The sequence below is a fragment of the Lampetra planeri genome, chromosome 21, assembly GCF_965212315.1.
Source record: "Lampetra planeri chromosome 21, kcLamPlan1.2.h2, whole genome shotgun sequence".
Taxonomy (NCBI): Eukaryota; Metazoa; Chordata; class Hyperoartia; order Petromyzontiformes; family Petromyzontidae; genus Lampetra; species Lampetra planeri.
This window is the reverse complement of record NC_136127.1, coordinates 6302304-6328242: the sequence shown is the minus strand read 5'-3', so window position 1 is coordinate 6328242 and position 25939 is coordinate 6302304. Positions and strand designations below refer to the sequence as shown.

Sequence of the window (25939 nt, the reverse complement as noted above, 5' to 3'; positions counted from 1 at the left end):
TAAGCAGAAGATGAAGATGCAAGTGGGAATTGAAACTCGGTGTGGGAAAATCTTGTGAAACATCGTGACGGCGGCGTGGCGTGCATGCAGCCGCATTACACGCGACGAACACATTCGGACGGAACAGTATTCTCTAAAATTAAAATGTTATGAATATTAATGTTTCTCAAGACTACAATATGGCCCCATTTGCGAACAACACGAATAAGAAGCCTATGTGCCTTGAGCATATACATTAGATACCAGCCCGCAGAGTTTTAACACGTTCTACAACACAGTTCAAACTTACCCACGCAACATTTACACAAATATATAATTTTTATTTCTCCAAAATTACCATTACCAACCCTCCACGAACCTGTAACAAACGTTATGCCACTCAGTTTTTATTGCAATGGTAACGGGGACATGACCTGAGACGAGATTGCGTTGACAATGCATTCGGGGGGGGAGGGGGAGCGGTGGCGCAGTGGTTAGCGCACTGCGCCATGAACCAAACGAGCTAAGTGTAGATTCACGCAACGGCGAGCGTGAGTGGCGAGTGAAAACTGAACTGGCTCTACACAACCACATCACTCCCCCCCCATCTTCACCAACACACCGGCTAGCGCCATTGACTATGCGGGGGGGGGGAGGATGCTTCATCCAGCAGTGGATTGGCAAAAGGGATGTAATTAATTTCATTATATAATCGTTACATCGCAGGACCGTAAGAAAGTTGCGCCGGACGGCTTATGGGGAAGCTTCCAGTGGATTCATCATGGTCGATAACGCTAACAGTGTATTTAGCAACAACAACAACAAAAATGGGTTTCAAATTCACTTCAGAGAAACCTCTGCACATCGAGTCCGGGACTCACTCGCCACGGCCGCATTGATTGCAGCGACCGCGACAAATACATTCTAACATTGATTTGGCGCAATAAAGCTTTGTCCCCTCGTGATTCCGTCAATTTGCTGATAATTTATACATTCAATCTTCGATTATAATTTTTTGTTAATACATGACGGTGAATATAGCGATCGCTGGAAAAATGGATAGGGTGTCAATTCATAGTCAAAATACTACAGTACCGTGCATTGAAAACCCCGATTTGATGCAAGTGAGTTTAGTTATCGATACGAATCGATGCATCGAACGCGTCCGTTACACTCCTATCACGTTTGGAATGCCGACTCGTTATATACACAGTGCCGTATATCAATGACGTAGCTATCGAGTGTGCAGGCGGTGCAACTGCACCAGAAACGCACGAGCTGGAGGGGTCCCAGTGTCGGGGAACGAAGAGGGGGGGGTATTGGATTGGGGGAGGGTGTTCAATTTTTAAATCCTTTATATTAAGTTCGCTTGCTTGCTTGCGTGCTTGCTTGCGTGCTTGCTTACGACCGTGCAAATCTTTCGGTCGTTTTTTAACCCACTTCCCGTGATCCAATCGAGCTGACATTTCCCACACAGACTCGTTGTGCGAGACAATTAATGTTCGTGAATAAAAATTCCCAAAATTTTACACTTTTTAGGCAAAATTTTTTTATTTTACATATATTCAAATAGAACTCATTCACATTATAAGAGCCCAGAGTGTAACCCCTCCACAGGCCGTGGTGGAGTAGCGCAGTTGCTAGCGCCCTCGCTTCCCATGCCAAAGGTCGCGGGATCGATCCCCGCGTCCTCCACAGGCGAATATATTTTTAAATCCTTTAAATTAAGTTCGCTGCCACGCATATAAAGTATTTATAGTGAAAAACTTTGTTTTTACGGGTTATACTTATATTCGTTGCACAAGGACCCATGCCGACCATGCTACGCCACTTTACTTACATTGAGTTTCAAAGACACACTTAAGAGACTAATATAGAGACCCAGAGACTCGCTCAGAGAGACCCAACGCAACAGCTGAGCTATCCAGTGCAGTGGGGGGCACGGGGGGGGGGGGGGCACGGGCCGATGGTGCTCAGGCACCGGGCTATTAAGAGGAGGAATACATTGTACAGGAGGGATGGATCCCATTTATTGCTTGAACCAGGCGGCCGTACCAACGCTGCTGCTACAGTCTACATAAACTGTCCTGCGTACAACGCAGCGCCGACGTGTCATCATGTCTTCTTCGCTGCCCCTTTCTGCTGCTGCTTCTTATTCTCCTCTTCCTCCTGCGCTCGCTTCTTCTCCTCCTTGATCTCCTTGTAGCGCCACTTGGGGATTTCCAGGAGGTGTTCGTCCCTGCTCTTGCGTCGCCGGTGCCGTTTAGTTCCGTCGCCACCGCGGTCCGCCGAAGCTCTCCGCCTGCCGGGCGGGGACGCCTTGATGAGCTTGACCCGGGGCGGCTCCCCCCCTGGACACACGCTGTTGCGCCGCCACAAGTTCACGGGCAGCGAGCGCGTCCGTGCGCCGTACCTGACCCGGTAGCTCTCCGTCGCTCCTCCACCACCTCCTTCTCCTCCTCTCGCGCCGCTTGCGCCCGACGCGGGCAATGCCACCCCGACTCCACCGCTCACCGTGGAGCACATGCTGACCCGTCTGTCGGGCCGCCTGCGGCGAGGACTGTCCGAGCCGGCGATCACCAGGACGTCCGTCCTTCTTGGCGGAGCGCGGTGGTCGATCTTGCGTGCTGCCGCTCCGCCGTTGCAGCTGTCGCTTGCCATGTCGAGCATCTTGGCCAGCTCGGGCACGGAGACGCCGCGCTTGCCCACGGCGGGCGGGCTGTCCGGGCACAGCGTGCTGCACGCCGTGCTCACGAACGGGCTGGCCAGGCTCGTGGAGACGCGCACCATGTGGTCCAGCACACCGCCGGCATCGGGGTCCCTGGGGAAGTTGATGGTGAGCGTGTCTCGCAGGCACTCGGACAGCTTCTGCATGCAGGTGCGGGGGGCCACTGAGCGGGCCACGAGAGCCGCCAGCGAGGTCCACTCCGGGCAGAAGGAGGCGCGCAGCTGCTCCGGTACGGGTCGGCTCAGCAGGCGGCGGATGGCAGAGGCCGTCTCCCAGCGGCCCGTGTGCAGGGCCCACTCGGGCGGCGTGAGGCCTCGGTTGGGGTCGGTGGCCGTGATGTCGGCCCCTGTCACCCACGGTCCACGTATCCGCATTTCATGATTAGCACGGTTGGCTACGTACGGTGGAAATAAGATAAACGTGCATACGTACACGATGCCCAGCGTCGACATTTGGCGAAACAACGCGCAAGATAATTGCTGATTTAATGAGAATACTGTGGCAAAGAAAAGACAAATATAGGGTAATGTTAAATTAAACATTAAGACGTTCTTTAATCACCTTAATGTTTGTGTATTTATGCATCTTCTTGGTTATTTCTGTAAAGTCACGTAGAAGGGACATAAAAAAATAAAAAAATAATAAAATACAATTCTCACTAAAATTTTGAGAATTTTATTTTATTGTTTTTTTTATTTTATTATGTCCCTTCTACGTGACTTTACCGAAATTTTTATTATTTTATTATTTCCCTTCTACGTGACTTTACGGAAAGAACCAAGAAGATGAATCCCTGCAGTCACGAATACTTTAAATCGTAATGTATTTATGCATGTTGAACTTATTTCGTACTGTACTTTGCCAACCGTGGGAACATTTATCCAAGCGTATAAATGTTGTTCATTATCACGTGTATGGATATACCATGTGCAAATAATACAATAAATATATTTAATACATCAAAACGTGCTTCCTCACATGTGATGGCTGCTCTTGTCACAGCACTCATTGTAGGTCTCTGTAGCAGTATGTACAGCCTCACGTGTCCAGTTACAACTTTATCTGGAACTATTACAACGATGTTATGAAGAGTGTTGTTAAAGAGCAGAGGTGTGAGGGAAAAACAATAAGCTCCATTACCAGCCTCAGCGTAATTGATTTTACACCTAAAGTAAAGTTGCAAGAATGCTAATTAAGTCATGGAGCTGTCTATACGTATTTGAATTTTTAGATTATAAATAATAAGATGAAGAGGCTATAATTCAATGTTTTTTATGATTACATATTTGAGTATACTAAAGGTTATTAATATATTTCATATGCAGACACGGAAGGACGTCTCCATTAAGTAGCGCCTGAAATCATTGCTCGTTCATATATCATTTCCTATTTTCACTTATGCTGAAAATGTGCAGTGAACACCTACGGGCTATATGTCCATGGATGGTGATGACGATGATGATTTTCACTCACCCACTTTATCTACACCCCCCCCCCCATTGTTTTCGATGTAAAGCGCCGCAAAGCGATATAATTAGTCCGTGAGATAAGGGGCGCCGAATTATCGACGTTTTGCATTGGATGTCAATTGTGCGACCTTGCTTCCCATTGGCCAGATGCCTCGTGCGTGCATTATGACTCCACATGTCAGGGACTCATCTGTCGCGCGACACGGTCTTGAGATATTACGATGAAAAGGCGCTTTATACTCTTTATTATTAACATTTAATTTAAGTATAAGTTTCATTTTAAAAACATATGCGCGAAAACAATTACACAGAGCACACCGAGGCAATACGTTTTGCAGTATCCGTTGCCAAACCTGTCAACCCCTTATCAGTGCCTACCATATTACAGATAAATTCAGACCTTATTGGTCACCTCGTGCCCTTGTAAATCTCAACGTTTATCCTACAAAGTCCCATCACAAGGGAGAAACGCAAACAAATAGACAAAACATGTGTTTTTTTGCCCGTATTGAAACGGCTGTACGCCGTATGGTCCTGAAAACTCAACTTCCCTGTACAAGAATACCGGTAAACCGTATGAGTTGACACGGTATGCGTTGCAATACGCACATCGTGTATACTGTATGTGGTGGTTAAGTGATTAGTCTTGCACGTTGCATGTATTTGATCGTCTTTCGTTGATGCAAAATTAAGTAGAATTTTTCTTTACGTGTTTGATCCTGTTCTTTTTCTGAAATCAAATAATGTTGCACACATTTGCAACGATTGTGCACATTGTAGTTATACGTATATGTCATGCCGTGAAGACGTGCCAGCCAGCTCGGTCAACCCATGGGCACCTGGGTTTGTCCCGTGACCTCCTGTCAGCGAGCCTTCGACACTTCACGTGACAGCCTCAAGGTGCACCTAGCCTGGCACAGGCACTGCGGTGACGTCACCGTCACTTAGTGGCGAACGGGGGCTGCTGCTGTTGTTGTTGTTGTTCTCGTTGTCTGCATTGCGTTCAGGTGAAGGCGCCGGGAGGCGTGCGGCACCTGAGAGCATGAGGGCAGTGACGCAGTCGCTGCGGCCCTGCATGGCAGCCTTCATGAGGGCCGTGAAGCCGTGCACGTTCCTCACCTCCACGTCCACTCCCGGGTAGTAGTTAAGCAAGTAGTTTATGATGGTGATGTGCCCTTACACGCAGCATGCAAAGAACACGCGAGCGTCATCGCTACAGAGCAATTCATATTATTTTGTTCTTTTGGTAGTCACGTAGAATAAAAAATAATAAACAAAAATAATAAAAAGAATAAAAAAAGATTTCGAGGCTTAACCCCTTGTTATCTCTGCCTGATGATGACTGCTTGTGTTGCGATCGAAACGTCGTGTGTTTTTGTGCTTTTAAATTTTTTTTATTTTAATTTACTTTTTTCTTATTTATATTTTCTATTTTTTATTTACATTTTAAAATTATTTTTCTTTATTTTCTATCTACGTGACTTTACCGAAAGAACCAACTAATATTAATTCCTGCAGTCACGAAAGTTTTAAGTCAAAATTCACATAGCAATTGTTTTTTTTAACAGCCCTATATCGACCCACCGTGGCAGTCGTAAGAGCCGTTCACCATACTTCACCACGATGGTCAGTACGGGTTGGTGTGCGGGAGGTAGGTAGGGTAGGACCGATTCAGATTTCATTTGCCGCTGCCGGGAATGAAACTCAGCAAATTGTGACGACGGCTCGTATTGAATCGTGTGATCCACGTGAATTATATCCTGCGTAGGCAATTATGCTTACCATGAAGAATTCAAGTGGAGGGAATGGTGGCGCAGTGATTAGCGCATCGCGCTATGAACCTGGTCTCAGTTTGATTCCCGCCAACGGCAGAGATCAATTGCGAGTGATATCTGAACCCCCTTTTAACAACCAGCACTTACCAGCACGGTGAAGTATGCACATTACAATTACTCATGGAGCTCATGTTTAAACAGTGTGGCACTGATTGATATCATTACCTTGCCAGCAGTGAATCCGGTTAAGCGTTTGATCTTGCACCGTTTCAACCGCTAAGCTAGTGGTTATCCATACTAGTCACGTAGAAGGGAAATAATAACATAATAAAAATAAAACATAATAAAACGTGAGAATTTTATTTTATTATGTTTTATTTATTTTATTTTATTATTTCCCTTCTACGGGACTTTACCGAAAGAACCAAGAATATGAATCCCTGCAGTCACGAAGGCTTTAAATCGAAAAGTTATCCATACTCTTTGGTTCTTTCGGTAAAGTCACATAGGTATAAAATAATAAATCTACGTGACTTTACCGAAAGAACCAAAGAGTATGGATTCCTGCAGTCACGAAAGCTTCAAATCTAGTGGTTATCCTTTGGATAGACTTGCTCCACCATGGCAATGTGGAGAATACACTGCTGGCACAGGGCTGTAAGAATTATATGAGCGTCGTTCTATGCTCGTTCGAACCCTAACTCACTCTGACGGTACTTAAAAGTGCACGACAAATACATTCTTGCCGCAAACAAGCAGATCACCGGGAGTGTACCCGATCTCATCACATCTCAGAGAGATAAGCGGGTTTGAGCCTGGGCAGTGCTTGCATGGGCGACCAAACATGCACACACCAAGTTGGCACATGCACTGCATCTTTGGGGCCTACGTGGTTGGCAGCAGAGGGCAGCGCAGCAAAAGGCGTGGCGGTATTGCAATAAACAGGACCCTGCGGGGTGGGCTGGTAGGAACGAATAACCAAAGAATATAAACATAATGTATTATTACACTTGTTAAGCCAGGAAAGCCCCACTGAGTCTAAAGGTTTTTGTAGGGTCATGCCAAGTGTTTGCAGTAGGGGGCGATGTTGCTACCAGGATAGCGTCACTGAGTCTAAAGGTTTTTGTAGGGTCATGCCAAGTGTTTGCAGTAGGGGGCGATGTTGATACATGGACGGACGGACGGACACATTAATCTATTGGTGGTCTGGTCCACTTCGTTCCTACCAGTATAACCTTACATGCCCATGCCCCGCGTCTTCACTGAACGAACCTGAACTGATGAGCGCGCATGGGGACGTATCGTTAAACAGCCCCCAAGAACATCTAGCAGTAGATTGACACAATGGCTGTACGTGTAAACATTGTCTTCCCAGCCGTGTGTGGTTCACTCGTTTGTTGTACGTCATTTGATAGCTGCGGGTGGGCAAAATCCGTGGTTGGAAATATTCAAAGAAAGCGGGGCTGTGGACGGCGTGCACACAGACAAAAAAGTACAGCCCTGGAATTACCTCGCTCACGACACTGCTGGCGAAAAGGCCTCTGCTAAGAGGGCACTCTAGAGTCTACTCTCTTGTGTCTTCAGGGAACCACTCCAGATGCTGTTTGGCCTATTCTGATTCTTCCACGCTGGCTAGCTATCGGCGACTTTCGGAAGAGGTGAGATTTTCCCCATTTTACCATACCACACACGACCTGTCAACGAAATGTAATGTGCCCATTTAAACTGTTATGTGGACAGAAGTTTGAGGCGTTTTAAAGAAACCCGCCAACTATTTAAAATGCCACGCGGGCAGATCAAATCGGCGACCTGTGGATTGCAACTTCAGTGTGCTAACCAATTCACCATGGCAAGCACTCCTGGGGTAACGCACAAAGTTGAATATCACCTCTACTAAAGATCAACCTTGGGAGCGAGAGTACATTCCTAGAGAGAACCCCCCCCCCCCCCCACAACTTACCAGCTTGAGCTGCGAGGAGTAACGCAGTGTTTCCCTCCTTGTCCTTATGATTGACATCCAGGTAGGGGCAACCGGCTAGTGCCACGACCACATCCACGAACCCGAAGTAACAGGCCACCATGAGACCCGTCTGCTTGCAGACACGTACAGGGGTTTCCATATGGGGTACAACGTCACATATCTGACTCGACGGCGACTGAGGTATAGGAGATTACGTAAACATTTCTGAAATGAACATCCATACAAAGTAACGGTTACATTATGAACAAATATGTTACTGGAAGTAGAAAACGCCAACTGATTTAAATCATGGGGACACGTATGATAAACTTTAGAAGTGTACCAATGGACTGTACTGTATGTGAAATTAAGAATTCATTTACGTGTGACAACGTCAGATTTGTGAACATACGTGGAAAATCACAGATACACCCTGCACTTTGTGTGTGGCTGGTTAATTGGTCTGGGAGGATATGTGATGGTCGGATATGCCACGAACTGTATACAGTACAAATGTCTTCATGAATAAGCCTATGCGTAGGATGTAACAACACACTGTTCACAAACTGCTATCGGTGTGTAACGCTTGGCCGGAATCGACAGGAATGGGCAATGCCTCATAGTCCCCTACAATTATCATTACAAAAATGTCCAGGTGAGAATACCAGGTGTTGTACGCTGGGGCTGCGAGGTGGGCAGGAGATGGCAGCACAGCAATTGATTGAATTCAGAATTGTTATCCCGTCGTAGGCGTGGTCTTTCTCTGTTTCCACAGAATCTACTTCTAGATTTAAAGCTTTCGTGACTGCAAGGATTCATATTCTTAGGTTTTTTCGGTAAAGTCACGTAGGTAAATTTTTTAAATTAAAATTAATACAAGTAAAATAAAAATAAAATAAAAATCACGACGTGCCCAACAATTGTACATTTGCGCATGTACTTCATTCGCACCGTACGTAGCCAACTGTGCTGATCGGAGGTGCGAGGCAAGGACAACAAACTAAACACACACAAAGTAGTTCTAAAGAAATTAGTTTTCAATTGAGATGTGAAAGTGCATAGCTCCAGTGGCTTTCAGACGGTGTTCCAGACGGCCACATAAGCGCAACTGAAAGCGCGTGATGCGATGGCCAGTCAAAAGCCACCGCTGCTGCGAGGATGACCGGAGTTTGCGTGATGATTGTTTATGCTCCTTGATGGTTTATGTTCCCAACGCAGGGCTCTCCCTCTCAAACGAATGTTGAGACTCGGTGAGTATTTCTTGAATAATGGTCGTTTATTTATTTATTTATTAGCATTGCTGTGTATAGATGTGATGCATCAGATTGTACCTATCATGATCGCGTCTCCTTCATATATCACTGTCCACGTAAATGAAATGAAATAAAAGTATTTTTTTCACAAACCATCGGCCCAACGGCCGTCTGGGAGTGCATCATTTCAGCACCATTGCCAATCCATGTCAGTATAAGTAAACTCTGGACCGGTTGCACGACATAACAGACTCATCAACAGTGAGGCTTGCATCGTCAGTAGTCATTCTGCGCCTTTTGAGCCACACTGCACTGAACAGTAAGGTACAGCCCTTTGTCAGTCCACTGCTGGACGAAGACCTCACCATGCCAATCCGTGTTGGTCGTAGGGGTGTTTTATTCTACTTAACTCGGCTGGTCACTAGTGTGCATTCGTGAAGAGAGAGGGGGGAGCCCAGGGCCAGTTCAATTGTCGTGTGCGCAACTTATCTTTGCCGTGGCCGTGAATAAAACAGTGTGCTAACCACTGCGCCACCGCTCTGCCCGTTTGTTATTGCTGGATAACAATGAGGGTTCAACAAATAGTTGGTAAACCGGTAAATCGTTTCCCGATTAAAAAGTCAGGAATTTATTCCTATGAAATAGTTTAAACCGCATGGCGCGTGCGACTGCGTGATATATTTGCCTTCGATTCTCAGTTATAATCATAAAGCATAGTAATACTTCATTTTATATAGCGTAATTCATGCTAACAGCATCCCATAACGCCGCACGCTAATTATAAATAAACACCAAATCCAATATACAGCCACTACCAAGCAAATGAACACCCTACTATATCAGCAAAATCAAAAATGAATAAGCCAATTAAGAAACGGCACCAAAAAAAACACAACGAAAGCGTCTGGGATGTGTGGCCCTTATGGACCACACATCCCAGACCACAACCAAGCCAGGAGAACCTTCACAGGAGGAGCGGTGGTGGAGTGCAAAACAAAGTTACCACTAATTATTATCAATTGGCCCAGTTCACAGGTAAAGGTGCAGCCATGAAAGTTGTTTTCTCGCGCCACTTGGTGCAGAAGGGCCTCCACTCGAGGGAGCTCTAGAGGGTATGTGTACGAGTGTCCACGTTGATAAGATAGGACGTTTTGTAGGAAACGAGCTTGCTCACATTTTACCCCACCACACGCGATCTGCCGATCGACTGTGGTGGACCGATTTAGATATAAAACAAAGACACAGATTCCCCCGTATAGCCTGAACAGACTGTTGGGGCAAGTGTTGTTAGCGATTACCTATGAAGGCCGGCACGGCACACGAGGGGGTGGGTGGAAAACACCACGCCCTGCCGCCTTTGCCTCCCCAGCGGTGATATTTATACACCACACCAGGTCCTCATTTGAGGCCGAGTCGACATAAGGGAGGTCCAGGATCGTTTCAGATATTCGCTATCACTGGTGTTGGCCGTGAGCGGGAATAGAACTCGGGTCACCGGGTTCGTAGCGCAGCGCGCAAAGCTCTACACTACCGCTCCGAACATGTGTATGTATATACATACACACACAGCACTACTGTGTGTGGGGAAGTTAAGAAAGTTGCCCATTGCTTTAATTGTCGTGCCGGGAGATCGAATTAAACTAGCGACCTCTAGATGATCCTTATGGCGGTCGCCCCGGGGTACCAAATAATACAAAATGGCCGAGGCAATTAAATATTTTATTTCTGGGACACTACTTTTTTTCCAGGGGTGTACATAACTCCGCAACTGGGGTACCAATCAATCCGAAATCACTGCCACTCCGCGATGTCAAAACGCAGCGAGGACGATTGCGCTGAAATCCTGAACGCTCGCGTATGCACCATCGTGCATCGTGTACAGCTCGTCAAGATGAGTCGATTGCCGCATCGCCGACCATCAACAAACTAAAAATTACTGCATCACGGACATTATGCAAGAGCCGGGGTACTATGGTACCCCAGGGTACCGCCATAAGGTTCAGATCGCACACAATATGTGATGCAAACCTGTAACCGTTTATGTTACCGTTTTCATGTTTGTTTTTGTTGAACTTCTTTCGCACCGTACGTACAAACCATGCTCATAGTAGGTGCGGGAGAAGAACAACAAACAAAGCACAACAAGCAGGTCTAAACAAATACGTTTTCGATCAAGATTTAAAAGTGCATTGCTCCAGTGGCTTCCTAATATCGGCAGGCCGAGCGTTCCAGACGGCGGCAGACGCGTATCTGAAAGCGCGCGGTGCGTTGACCGTCTTTCTCCGATGGCCAGCCAAACTCCATTGCGTGGATGAATCATGCAATTACCGGTAATGCAAACAACGTTTATCAACCCGTGTAAAACACATGAAACGCTTTGCCGCTTGTATAGATATGTAACGACTCCACACTCGAAGTGGAGATCGTATGGCCGAGCAGACAGTGATAACGTGAAGACAGTGACGACGTGAAGACAGCAACGATGGCCCGAGTCCCTCTCCACAGCCTCGAACATCCCTTCTTGCCCTGCTTTTATCCTCGTGGATTCTCTGTGGGAATTTCCCCAGCTGTCTCTTTAGGACACTCTGGGGAATTTCCCAACCAAGATCCTCCAGACTTGCTGGCGCCTTGTCTTTGCATCCAACCTCTCTGACACCCTGTCTTCACATCGAGACTCACGGACACAGTCTTTACAGATAAATACATTACTTAATATCATCTGTAAATTTAGGTATACTTCGCTGGTATAGCGGTGCTCAAGCAGGAACCATTAAAGGTAAACAATTAAGCTAAGAGTTAGGACCATTGTATGCATTATTTTGGACTTCTTTCGCACCGTACGTAGTCAATCGTGCTAATCATAGGTGCGGAGCGAGGACAGCGATTGTAGGAAATTATTGGTTGACTAAAAAAAACTTTGACTCAAAAGTAAACATCTTGTGAAAGTAACCAACAAATAATTTATGATTTTGCTTGTTCGGAATTGAAGCATTCACTCATCACTTGTGATATTGCCAGGATTAAAACAAAAAAATCAGTCAATATTGATCCTTCATATATCAGCCGCACGGCTTTCTCTCAGCAAACTCTGAACCGCAACATTTCAGTACAAGTGTTTCAATACGAGCAAAACTCTGAACCGGTTACAACATTCATAGTTTCACTAGGCGTCGGACTTTCCCGAATTAATGCAGGTGAACTGCCGATCTTAGAGGCAAGGACCTTGTCTTACCGACATGGGTAACGCAAACGTGTATTGTAATGGTATATCGTAGTATTTCAAACTAATCATTTGCGTTTTTGTTAATAATATAAATATCAAAATAAGTCAGCAATCTCCATTTTTCTCCGTCTCTTCGCGTAAATAAAAGTCATCTTTGGGATTACATAATACTGGAGCATTCCCAGAAGGCTGTGCAGCTTATGGGTAGGTGTAATACTTACCTATTGGAATGGATGAGGCTCGGGGTAGGCGGTATTGTGATCGGCCTATCCAGACGCAATAATAGTTCTCCAGATATTATAAAAGATGGAATGCGTGTATATTTATAAGTTTGCTGGATTATTGGATTATGCATGTTCAAATCGTCAAGATGATATTATATATATAAAATGGCATTGACAGGTATAATCACATTGAGCTTGTGAGACAGCCTAAGTAAATAGAGGGCCTATTAATGCAAGTTTAAATACATAAAAAATGTACATAAACTAGATTTTTTGCCCGTTCAAGGATGGGTGTATATTGCAGTAGATGTGGCACATTAGGAATGGATCACTCTTTTAAGTATGTCCTTGTGCAGCAAGGGAGTAAAGTGTGGTTCTGTGAAAGTCCTGATGTGCTGTGCAGTGCATCAATGCATGTGTGTACAGCAGCATGTGATGACTGAGTCGGGCCTGTAGGTGGCTGGCAGGGTTATTGAATGACCACGCGGATATACCAATCACATGGTTAATGGCGGCTCGGGAGCAAGGCTGGTTGTAACACACGTGTTGTTGCATTTTACAGGTAAAGGACCCAAAGGTTGTTTTTGATCGTTATATAAATGTTCTAGACTTGTTCTAGACTTTAAGCTTGGCTTTCAATTGTTCGTTTGTGATATATCCAAATAGAGGCGTTTTAGCACTGTGCATTGTAAAGGGATAACGCACTGTAATTAGTTACTGTCATTGTAATTCTCTAACTCTAATACTGTGTAGTCTATAACCATGCCCATGTACCCAGAGTATGACTACTTGCAATGCTATTGAGAATAGAACACATGTAAAGTAGTAAGCTGTACAATGGTGAGATACAGTACGTATACTGTACACATACAGTACATATAATGGGTGTAATATACCGATATAAGTGGATGGTATAGATAGACATACAGCTTAGGATTAAAGTAATAGTCGAATAGTGATGTACAAATGTGATTGTCAAAGACAAGGATGGTTTATCAGTAGTAGAATTGGGTTTAAGATAGAGGGTTATTGAATGACCGCGCGGATATACCAGTCACATGGTTAATGGCGGCTCGGGAGCAAGGCTGGTTGTAACACACGTGCTGTTGCATTTTACAGAGTGACGGTGCTGTTCTTCCCAAGATTAATATTAACCACAATAAATAAATGTGCTTGCCCTCGATTTGGAGCACCTGCCCACGTCCTTCATTTCGAGTGTGCAACATAAATCTAAAATATTCAATAGAAAAATTGTTTAGCTCATGATTATTAATGAGGGTGGCGGGTTGCCCCATGTGGAGTGACGTCACCCCTCATGGTTATTGTGGAGGGGTGCAGCATGTGGAGTGACGTCACTTGCTCATGATTATTAATGAGGGGAGGGGTGCGACATGTGAAGTGCGCGACCTTCTTGTGCGTTAGTGGAAGTTTCCACGCGGGTATGAATATTAACCAAGGGGGGGGCCTCTTTTGCAGTGACGTCACGCACAGATGTAGCACGTGCTGCGTAGATTAATTTTGTACCGTCACTTTCTGTAAAGAAACGTCATATTTGAAGCGACTTGGCATAAGAAATTATTTAATTTAACTCGACCTTCCTCTGCTTTCGTGTAAAAACCCACCCACTCATGAATATTAATGATGGGGGGGTGGGCCTGATGTAGAGTGACGTCACGCGCGGGACGGACAGACATTTCTGGCTGATTATAGTAGGTAATAATGCGATGCTGTAGCGTAACTTGCGTGGGGACATGGGGTGCCTTGTCCCCTTCGTGGCCAAATTTACGAGCTTAGGCCCCCTTGACAACCACTATGATATATTTTCAACAAAAGTGTAAAACAACAAAAACGTACGTATTGATGTGACAAGAGGAGCCGCGATATATAGCCGAGGTGCGACCGTGCGAGTCAAATCAAATATTGGGGCCTCACATGACCGATTACCGCACCCCATGAGCTAATAATGTAGTTAGGCCACTAATTGGATGAAGAGAGCAATCAACTTAGTTACAATTGCGATGATAGAAACGGCGAGTGGATAAAGATCAGCGTCGCCAGACGACAACACGAACAATGTGGAGAACGCACGAGTCATGTATCGCGACTCGCATCAGTGGGACAAACTCTTCTTCTGTGACCTACTGCTTTCGGATGTGTTCTCGGGCTGGGACGAATCTTGCTCAGCATGGTGATGAGGGCTTCTTCGGCAACGCATTTCGGTTGGAGCTCAACAACACCCCCGGTCATCGTGCCCAACAGCACGCGCCGATATAACTCGAAAACACATCCGGAGAGTTTTAGAGCACAAGCTTATACGCAGTAATACGCCTGTACGATTATTATACTCGTGTTACGAATTATTAGAACATCTGATAGGACGAGTATCCAGATTTGTGATGTTTCTTTGCTATAACAGCCAAATGGCGATATTACTGGTAACATGTATTTAGTTTAAATAATATTTAATATTTAGTGCATTAGGTTGAGAGTTTCTTAATGAGAATGTTGGAAGAGGGTGATCAACCTTTGTTTCTCCAGCACTGCTGCAACGTGGTCTCCGAAGTCGTATTCACAGCACGAGTGTGACGTTTCATTTGATTGAAATTGAATAATCACCTCGACTCTTGGCTTCTCAGCTCCATCATCCAACACAGGCACACGAATACTCAACCTCGCACAGACGCTAAAAAAAGTCAGGAAAATCACTTGAAACGATTCACGCTGTTCAGGAACACGTCGACATTCATGCAGACTCGCCTGAATTTCGGACAGTCACCAATGCTGGATTAATTTAGGAATTCTCAATCAATGATTTTGCACTCTCCCGAAACAGCCTGAAGCAGTTGAAGTGATTTGACATGAATCAGTTGGCGCTACGCGTGCGTAAGATTACGCACACGCGCTACCATACGGCGCATCCAGCCACACGGCGTTACCCGTCCGTTGTTGTCCATCTCCGTGACTTCTTCCACGGTGGGGCTTCTTCGCAGCTGGAAACGCACCATGGGGCCGTTGTTCTTTGCGCACGCCTGGAAGAGCGAGACAGTCCCAGCACCGGGAGTGTCGTCCTCTTCGTCGCCGCAATCCCCCTCATCGATATCCGACATGGGCGGCAGGACAGAGTCATCAGAGAGCACGCTCATGCTGTCGGAAAACTCCGACTCGTCCGAACTCCACCGCTCGTCCTCCTCATCCTCCTCCTCGTCCTCCTCCTCATTATCCCCGCTGCCACTGCCACCGCCGGCGTCTTTAACGTCGCCAGCGCCGCTCCCCGCGCCCTCGCGGCTCAGCTCCGCGTCCGATTTCTCCATCGCCGCTTTGGCGGTCATCGCTCGGTCCTCGATGGGTGCTCGGCGGCCCATGCGCGTCGCGATGGCTCTGCTCGACCGGGCATGCAGGGTGACAGCATCACGACAGCTCCGGGCCCCGTCCCCTCACTCGCCCAGCCCGGCCAGAGCTTGTTTTTGTGTCGGTAGCCGCTCTCCTCCTCCTCCTCCCTCCACAAGCGGCTGTCCGGCGGGGACCGCCACGGGGTGACCCACGCCGTCGCTTTAGACGATTGTGTCCGCCAGTGCGAACTTGGCAAGGCGATCGGTCGGCGCTCGGCGTGCAAAGGGTCAACGTGGCTTGGAGGAGGAGTGCGAGGCACACACCTGTGCGTAGGTCAGACAGTGCGCTGCCGAGATGTGCGCTCCGGTGCCATTAAGGCGATTTTCGCGTTCCCCCGAGGGATGGATTGTTGCCTGCTTGGTCGGATTTATTCGGATTTATTCCCCTGCGAGTCGAGGCGGTGGGAGTTAAAGGGCTGGGGCGGGGGGCGTTGGCCGACTTGGGTTTAAACCAGGTGGAGGCGAGCCACGCGACTAGTTTACGGAGGTGGCAGCTGCTTCCAGAGCCGTTACCCAGCCTCGCAGGAGACCGCCTGTGCCTTCCAAGTCTGCTGCTTGGCCAATATTACCGCGAAATCGGATCACGCTTGCTTGCAGCAGATTTGCAGCGGATTACTCGAAAAGGCATGTGTGTGCTGCTTGGAATTAAGAAGGCCATTTACGATTGGCGTCGCGTTGAAATGTTCAGACGACCTCGCAGCCATGTCAAGACGACTTCGGATCATGCCGTTAAGTCGCTTTGCTGTCCCTGCCACGTATGTGTGTGGTGTGTGCGTGCGTCGGTGCGTGAACGAGGCTGTTGTTGTTGCACCACATTCGCTGAGTGGGCAATGCGGCGCAGGGAGAATTTGGCGACTGGGGGTGCGATGTTCAACTCATCGTGGCATCAGATATCGGATTTCGTCTGTGCGTCACAAGCGGTGCGGTCCCACTGAGTGCCTCGTTATTGGTCGATTAGGGCACAAAAGCGCTCGATTTTGTCGCCGCGCAGCACTGCGCACTCGTGTATCTGGAATGCTGATGTCTGGATGTGTGTGAGGTTGTGAGTGCTGACTGTGTACTCTGTATCTGCGTGTGGGGGGGATGTGTGTGTGTCCTCTGTATCTGAGTGTGTGGGTGCCGAGTGTGTACTGTGTATCTGTGGTTCTGAGTGTGTACTCTGTATCAGAGTGTGGTTGTGGGTGCTGACTGTGTACTCTGTATCTGCGTGTGTGTGGGGAGGGGTGTACTCTGTATCTGAGTGTGGTTGTGGGTGCCGAGTGTGTACTGTATCCGTTATGCAACGTTCGTCTTTCCCTCTCGAATCGCGTTAATCCTCCTCAAGTGCATCAGACTGATAACAACCCCCAGCACGAATGGCACCGCCATCTGGGAACAACACAGACGCAGACAGACAAGCAGCAATGACAACCATCACGAGTTTAGCATCTTTGGCTAACTCTTGGAGCAAGTACTGTGGATATATATACAACACGCGCCGGGGAATTGATTTGCCAACTGTCACGCCCGGCCCTCATATGCTTCCCGAGTGCTGTTGTTGTCACACACCGACGTAGCCCACTCTTTATTACAGGCTCAATTGACCTGTAATCCTACGCGGAAGCTAGGTTATGTTTACATCCACGACCATAAATTAACCGTTAACCCTTAACCGAATCGTCATCCTCTCCCCCCCAACTCGTGGCTCTCTCTCCCTGCTGCTGCACGGTCTTTGCCAGGTGTTGTCGTGCCGCCTTATCTCGTTATCACCTTTGTCACACAACTCACATTGGGTCAGTCTCTCTGTAGTTTTCCTTCGTAATAATAATTATGTAATTTACCTATCCACGACAGACCGAATCTCAAGAAAACATTTGGAAGAAACTTTTTTAGCAGGGTCTTGCATTTGTAGTTTTATATTTTTTTAACCTATCTCTCATGTCCACATCAAAGATGTTTTGTTAAATAAGTTAATTATATTTCCCGGATCACATATCATGCGTAAATTCATAGTAAATCGTAAGCTCATGATACATGCATAAAATTACGTACATGAGAATCGATTACTGTATTTACAAGGTATGATAATTATACATATAATTATTACGTTTATGACTTTTGGCCAAACGGCTCTATTAAAATGCACATTAAGCATCTACAGTTTATATTGTTCAACCAAGCGAGAACGCAAGAAACTAGGACAGTCTTATTTGCACGAGCGATATTTATATAGGTGCGTTCACAGATGATTTTTGATTCGCATATGTTGATTGTGGTAGGTCCCGTGACATCCCCAGTCACGAAAGAGTGCTTGCTGCACTTCTCAATTTTAAGAGGTTAACTTTTAGAATCACCACATCGATTAATGAATCGGTGAAGAATGACGTTGCATTGAATTGTCAGAATGACTGGTACCGTTAGGGGCCGTCCATAAATGACGTCACGCGATTTTGGACGATTTTTTACCCCCCCCCCCCCAATCGTCACACGGCGTCACAAAAAGTCAGGCCCCCCCTCAAATATGCTTGAAATCGCTTTAAACTATTGTCATTGGTCATTGTAGTGCGTATTTAATGTGGCGCTGCACTCTGATGCTGTATGAGAAAACATATATTAAAAAGTCTATTCAATTAAGTAGAACGTGTTGTCTATATTTATTTAAAGTTGCGCATTTTGATGTGACGTCACATTTCTCACCCCCCCCCCCCATCACACATCGTCACAAATGTCTGACCCCCCCCTAGGTGCGTGACGTCATTTATGGAGGCCCCTTACACCCCTGACTTATCGTATGATCGAGCGTGTGAAACAGAACCCTTGACCGATGAGCGGTTCGCGGTTAGATCCAAGAATCGATTACTAATTAAACAACGAAATGTCTTTTAGCGCCTGTCGTGGCTGCAGCGGTTAAGTTAAAACATGTTTTTTTTTACCAGGTGAGAGATCACGAGACCAGGATGCGTCTCAATTGCAAAAGTGACCTGAGCCATCAAAATAGAAAAGAAAAAGAAAATAAAGTGCAGCAATGAAGCAAATATATGCAATGTGTTCGCATTAATCTATTTCACATTACAAATACAAAAAAAAATGAAAATTCACGCACACTTATGCATGCACCGTGTGTGTGTGTGTGAAATTGAATATGCATCATGCTAAGCATTGTGATACGGGTGTAAGCATAATGGATGATTGCGTATTCCGCTGCCACGTGTTAGGTTACTCGTCGATTGATATTAGAATACACAAATACTATCTGGATAATAGAGCAACAATAGTCACCGAGTTCAGTCATCGTCGCCAGGCGTGCTCTATCAACTGCTGGATTAAGGCTTTCCCAAGTTGTCGCCATCCCTATGATTAGCACGCATGGCTATGTACGGTGCAAAACACATTCCTGCGGAGGGAGCTGGTAGGAACGTTGGGTTGCTCGGTCAATGGCCAGGGTCAACGGCGGCGTGGTGTATTCCGCAAATATGGCCGACTGTGAGGGCGGGCACAAGCCGGCGTGAGTAGGTTAAACGTTGAGTTTTATAAGGGCACCATGGGGTGACCAGCCCCTCCCCACCCAGCCCCACCCCTCCCACCCCCCAAACCAGCCCCACCCTCCCCACCCAGCCCCTCCCCACCCTCCCCTCCCCACCCAGCCCCTCCCCACCCTCCCCACCCAGCCCAACCCCTCCCATTTTTTTATGCACGACGGACGGACGGACACAATAATCCCCTGTGGGCTGGTGTAACCAGGAGGTTTCCTACCAGTAAGAAGTTCAACATACCTCCCTCACGGTTTGTCTGAATGTGGATTAAAAACGAGTTTATGATCATCGGGTCTCATCACCAGCTGGTAGAGGCACGTCAGTGGAATGATCGATGTTCACAACATATGCACATGAAGTCACGAGATCAGGTCGCTTTTACGGAACATTGGCCTGTCACGTTCCATCATCTCAGTCGCCGACGCGGAGAAATTGTTTCATACTTTTATTTTCTCACGCATGGCCTATACTGCAACGCTTTGCTATCTGGAGCCTCCAGTAATGTACTTTGTCCACTCCAGTCTGTTCAAAATACAGCTACTCGGGTTCTGACCCGAACTCATCGCACAAGACATATCATCCCTCTTCTTCCATTGAATTCAAGGTCCTCCTTCTTACATTCAATGCCCTGAATGATCTCGCACCTCCGCATATTCGGCAGTTGGTGTTGTTTCAACAACAACAACTCTGAGGTTAGCAGATTTAGATCTCCACTGCATCCCCAGAACGAAGCACAAGTCTATGGGCAACGATCTCTGGGGCTTTGCTTTAGTGGAACCCGGACTGTGGATCTCTCTGTCGAAGGCTTTCAGGGAGTCCGGTTCAATTGGAATCTTCAAGTGATTCCACCTAAAAACATTTCTATCTCAGAAGGCGTTTTCTATCTAAACTCAGCCACTTCTTACTCATTGTCATTGATGTAAATCGCCTTAATATTTGTTTTATTAAAAAAGGCGCTATATAAGCTTTAACCATTATTATTCATCTGAGGGGTGATTAAAATGCAACAAAAGGATTTGAATATGAATCCTGATATTTTCAATAATATAACATTGTTTTGAAAACTTCAGTAGTTTCATGTGTTATGTCCATATCACAAATGTTCTTAAAAATCAATTAGCAATGGACCTAAAATCACTCCAGTACAGTAGTAATTAACGGTTAATAACGCGCCTGGAAACAATTAAGCTCGGTTTGATTTCCAATCTGCATGAATGCGGTCGACGAATCAAATACAGGGTGGAGCGGTGGCGCATTGGATTGTGCAATGCACTCTGAATGCAACATATCTGAATTCGATTCCTGGCCATAACTTAGATGAGTGACCAGATATATCTGCATCGTTCTGGCCCATCCTTACCATGAATCAACCCGTCCTGACAAGCGTGATGAAGTATGTTCAAACAACCCCCACGACCGATACGTGACTGCCAGCAATTTAATTGACGAAACGTAAACGAGTTACAGGGCCATTAGATTCTCACAGCTGTGAACAAAAACACAACACATTCGTCAATAACACTGCCCCTAAAGATTTAACGTGCACAGTAGGCGACGTTTATGGAATTTGCTCCTGCTACTATGTAGATGGGCCATTGCCCAAACGTCGTGTGTTATATTAGAAATGTTTTTAACCTTCGGGCAGCGTTGTCGTACGTATGTGTGTATGTTGAACCTCTTTCGCAGCCTACGAGGTGAACCATGCTCATCTGAGGTACGGGGGAAGGACAACAAAACTGAACACAAAAAAGCAATTTTAAAGAAACGAGTTTTCAATATTGATTTAAAAGTGCTAATTTATACTGGCATCCTAATATCGGAAGGAAGAGCGTTCCAAACGGACGCAGAAACGCATCCGAAAGCGCGCGATTCAGTTGCCGTCTTTGTTCGATGGCCAGTCAAAAGCCGCTGCGAGGATGACCGGGGATTGCGTGATGGTTTATGTTCCCTGACGAGATCAGCAAGGTATTGCGGTTCATTTGTGGTGAACACTTTCTGTGTAATGAGTGCGACAATTTCGACGAATGCGTTTAGTTTATTTTTTGTTACAGGTATTTTCACTTATGCATCATAGCTAACGTAGCATCGCAATATATATTTTTGATCATTTTCCTAAAAATACATTTTTGGAAACACATTTCAAGGCAGTGCAAAAAAAACCAAGCCACGCGTTTATATTCGTTCCCTTCGCGCGTACAATTTGGGGTGAATCCCTGCGCCAAGCCAGGGCAAAGCGGATTGCGTCCATCCCTTCGAATTTGCTTCACATTAAATCCGCAGCCGATGGCCAGAAATAGTAACGGACGGCTCAGTTTGCTTAATGAGTGACGACTTATTTCCGGCACTTACAGAATCACTTTAGGGCAGCAGGGCAGGCTGAGTAAATAATTAGCCCAGCAAAGCATGCAGTCGTAATAAGAGCAACGATAATAATTACACCATCGCACAAAACAGGAATCGATTCAATCGTTTTTTTACAAGGTTAACATTTGTTCATTGGCGTTGATTGGTCACTTGTGCATTTTTCATTGAGATGGCATGGAGGCATTGCATTAACCACGAGGCTATCATCTTGGCAAACATTCGACTTCACATCAGGGGTGGAAAAAAACTATTTTTTCAGATCCGAATTTGAGGTTTAAGGTTCAACCCTTAATAAACCTTAACACACCTAATAAACCTCATGGTTTTATTCGCAATACTCCCAGATCAGTACTAGTCCTCCTCCGACGAGTCCATGTCGTTGCCCTCGGACATAGAACTGCATTCGGTGAACGCCGCATAGTTGCTTTTGAGGTAGACCAACTTCTCCACCGAACTGGACGCCAAGCTGTTCCTGCGCTTGCTGTGTATGAAGCCCATCGTTGTGAAGTTGCGCTCCGAGGCTGCAGAGGATGTCGCCATCGTGAACAGCTTTACGCCGATCTTCTGAAGATCGGGCCAGGCTACGCCGTCAGACTGCTAATACTGCAAAGGTGTCTTACGTCCCTTGAGCAGCATACCACTCAGGACGATCATTTATCTCGGTGCCATTCATTGCCTCCGAAAAGCGGCGCATGCATTCAGGTGACTCATTGCCTGCTCACTCTTCTTGTGATGGTTTAATCTGGTGTGACAATGTTTGCAGACGGCACTCTTCAACTTGTGCAGTTCCGGATCATTGGTGAAATAGTGCTAAAACTGGCCCATCGAGTGTCCTCTGGCCTTCCCTACGTTCGCCGACGCCTCGTTGACCACTCCATTCTTCTCCATCACAATTACATCACTATCACATTCTTCGGAATCGAGTAAATCCTCATCCAGGTCCTGATCCATGATCCTGCTTGCTGTGGAAATTGGGTTCGTTTGATAACACGAGTAACTCAGTAATGCCAATATTTTTTATTTCTGGGCTCCGGCCTTCCGCAGTTCCATTACTTCAGTCAGACTTCCTGCAAAAGCCAAAATGGCGTCTTTTTATAATAAACCTCAAAACTTCACCCTAACTGGCCCTTCGGGATATTGAGTTTTTTTTAATTTAAACTTCATCAAACCGAATTGTTTTAAACCTCGCCTTGCCACCCATGCTTCACATGTTGTAACTGATGAGGGCTTAGGAATAATCCAGGCACGTGCCGGGTGTGTTAACAATTACAGATAAGTAGTAATACCATCTCATAGGATGATGCCGTGGTGTAATGGTTGGCACACTGCAATTGTAATCAAAGGGTCGCCGCCTCTGTCTACCTAAGCAATATACATGGGTACACCGAGGTCGATGGGCCGCAAGTCATGTTTGGCAGGATAAAGTGAGTACTTCAACCACTTTCAAGATGTGGGGCTAGCGTGGAAGAGTAGGCCAAAACACCATCCTGAGGAGGTTCTCTAGAGCTCCCTCTAGTGGAAGCCCTTCTACCAGTAGTGGCGTGAACAATAAATCGCAGGGTTGCACCTCTATATTTCACAAACTAATAACAATAACAAGAATGATGTTCAGCCTTTTGTCCATCCACTGCTGGAAGAAGGCCTCCCCGCACTGTGTCGGTCATAAGGGTTGTTTGACCATACTTCAACCGTGCTGGTCAGCGAAAGGGGTGTCCAGGACTGGTTTAGATATCAATCACTACCGATGTTGACCACGCCCGGGAACCAATTCCGGATTCATCTTACACACCCGCATTGTTCCTGTGAATATTTGACCTCGGAATCGGCCCATTTATAAAATTGTCATCATCTTCTTGGTTCTTTCGGTAAAGTCACGTAGAAGGGAAATAATAAAATAATAAAAATAAAACATGTATTTTATTATGTTTTATTTTTATTTTATTATTCCCCTTCTACGTGACTTTACCGAAAGAACCAAGAAGATGAATCCCTGCAGTCACGAAAGCTTTAAATCGAAATAATCATCATCACCATCAGCCATGATCAATCCACTGCCGGATGAAGGTCTCCCCAAGCCATCTAAACAATATTTCGATGGTATTATATCATTCGTACCTCTATCTCATGACCGTGTACGTAACGACGTGTTAATATTTTCCCTTCGTTTAAATTCACGCACTGCACACTCAGATTAACTTTACAGTGCGTGCATGTGCAACAGGCATATGCGCGGTGCAATTAATCCACGGCTAAACTGTGTTGCCCCGGACTACGAAACGGGAAAATCTCTCAAGGACTCCCATGTGGGTATCACCTGCTCAGGGTGTCGACGAGCACACGATGTCGTGCTATTATTGCGATCGCATTGATTTGGTGCTGACCATCGCACCATTTCATCTTCTTGGTTCTTTCGATCGAATAAAGGAAGACATGAAGACGGTCAACGCATCCCCCGAAGATGCCCTGGACCGAGCCAAATGGAGAAGACAATGCCGAAAAGCGGACCCTGCGCCACAGCGGGAACAACGCTAGGAAGAAGAAGGTTCTTTCGGTAAAGTCACGTAGAAGGGAAGTAATAAAATAATAAAAATAAAACAATGAAATAATTCTCACGACGTTTCGGCCACAACGCAAGTAGCCGTCTTCAGGTGACTTCTACGTGACTTTACCGAAAGAACCAAGAAGATGAATCTCTGTAGTCACGAAAGCTTTAAATAGAAATTTACATCGCACCATTTGTTGCTGCAGTCAATGCAACTTGCTCAGCCCTTTGTCAGTCCGATGCTGGATTAATGCCTCCCCCGCGAGAATAATACTGCATAATGGAATGACAGCAATTCATTACTCAGAATGTGTTCCTCTCCAACACTGAGACAGACCTACTTTTAACATGAGCCCTCAATACACCTTTTTAATTAGATGCAGTCAGCCAGTCGAGTTCGGTGCCTTCAAGATATTCGTAGGTACCACGAGGAGCACGTAATCGCTTACAGGAGCACAACTGGTTACCGGGTGATATACTCGAAAGCTGCAAATGCCGTCAAAGTGTTCTCAATGAGAATGAAAAATATCTAAATCACTGGCAAGTCTGGTACACGCACAGCTATGTGGACACTGACGGAGCCAGTGGGGGTGGGGTGGCACGTGCCCCCCCCAATTATCCGATCTAAATCCCTAATTTAGATCCGATCATTGGGGTTTATTAGTAATAAATCGGCATTTTGCGACCCCCACTGCCACTATGTAGCATATTATTATGTGCCAGCGACTCTATGGGATGATAGGACAATATTCTGAGTCCATAATTGGCAATAAGTAACGGCAAAGCAAGTGACTCAGAATTATGCGCAATTGCGTATACAGGACACGACTTCCCTGAAGGCATTCACCTTCAGCGAGCGCGATGCCGATCACACACGGTTCGAATTCAATCCTCGATCGATGGCTGCGCCATCGCCGCACACGCGTCGAATAAAAAGCAAGGGACAAGTCCTTACTTACTAATAACTCCTATCATTTTTCATTGCTGGAGGGGTTGCCCCCCCCCTACCTGAAAATCCTGGCTCCGCCATTGTTTGTGGATATAGGTGAATGTGCGGGTGTTTGCAAAAAATACTGACACAAAATAAGGATAGGAAGATTGATGGTATTGTGGTTAGTGCACTGATTTATAAATCACAGTGACCTAGGTTCGATTCCTGGCTGCGATGCCCATCACCACAAGTTGCAATTGCAGGTGTGTGAATCTGGGTTAGCTATGTATGTATGTTGAATGTCTTTTGCAACCATACTAATCGGAAGTGCGTGGGAAGCACAACAAACTAAACACACAAAAAAAATTATTCAATCTAACTGTGTATAGTTTTGAGTGTTTCCCTTCATATACGTGGTTTTTTAAAAGAGTACTCCAATTTACTCTCACATACAAACATACTGAATAATAAATTATCCCAACATCCCATTGCAAGGTCCCCTATTAAAAGCAGTTCTAAAACTTAATGAGGCTTTCCTGAACAATACAGGACATCGTTATTGTATGTTCACAGCCTTGCTCAAATAATTG

At 46.0% G+C, this 25939-nt stretch overlaps 1 protein-coding gene across 1 annotated transcript; it reads right to left on the bottom strand.

The window, feature by feature from the left end:
- Nucleotides 1–1816: 1816 nt before the first annotated feature.
- On the bottom strand, nucleotides 1817–17531 carry LOC144724567 (ankyrin repeat domain-containing protein 33B-like). Its single transcript, XM_078603840.1, has 4 exons — nucleotides 15548–17531; nucleotides 7912–8041; nucleotides 5211–5351; nucleotides 1817–3053 (listed from the first exon to the last, which is right to left on the bottom strand). The coding sequence occupies exons 1-4, from the start codon at nucleotides 15971–15973 to the stop codon at nucleotides 2095–2097; spliced, it is 1656 nt and encodes a 551-aa protein (XP_078459966.1). The 5' UTR covers nucleotides 15974–17531; the 3' UTR covers nucleotides 1817–2094.
- Nucleotides 17532–25939: the final 8408 nt, after the last annotated feature.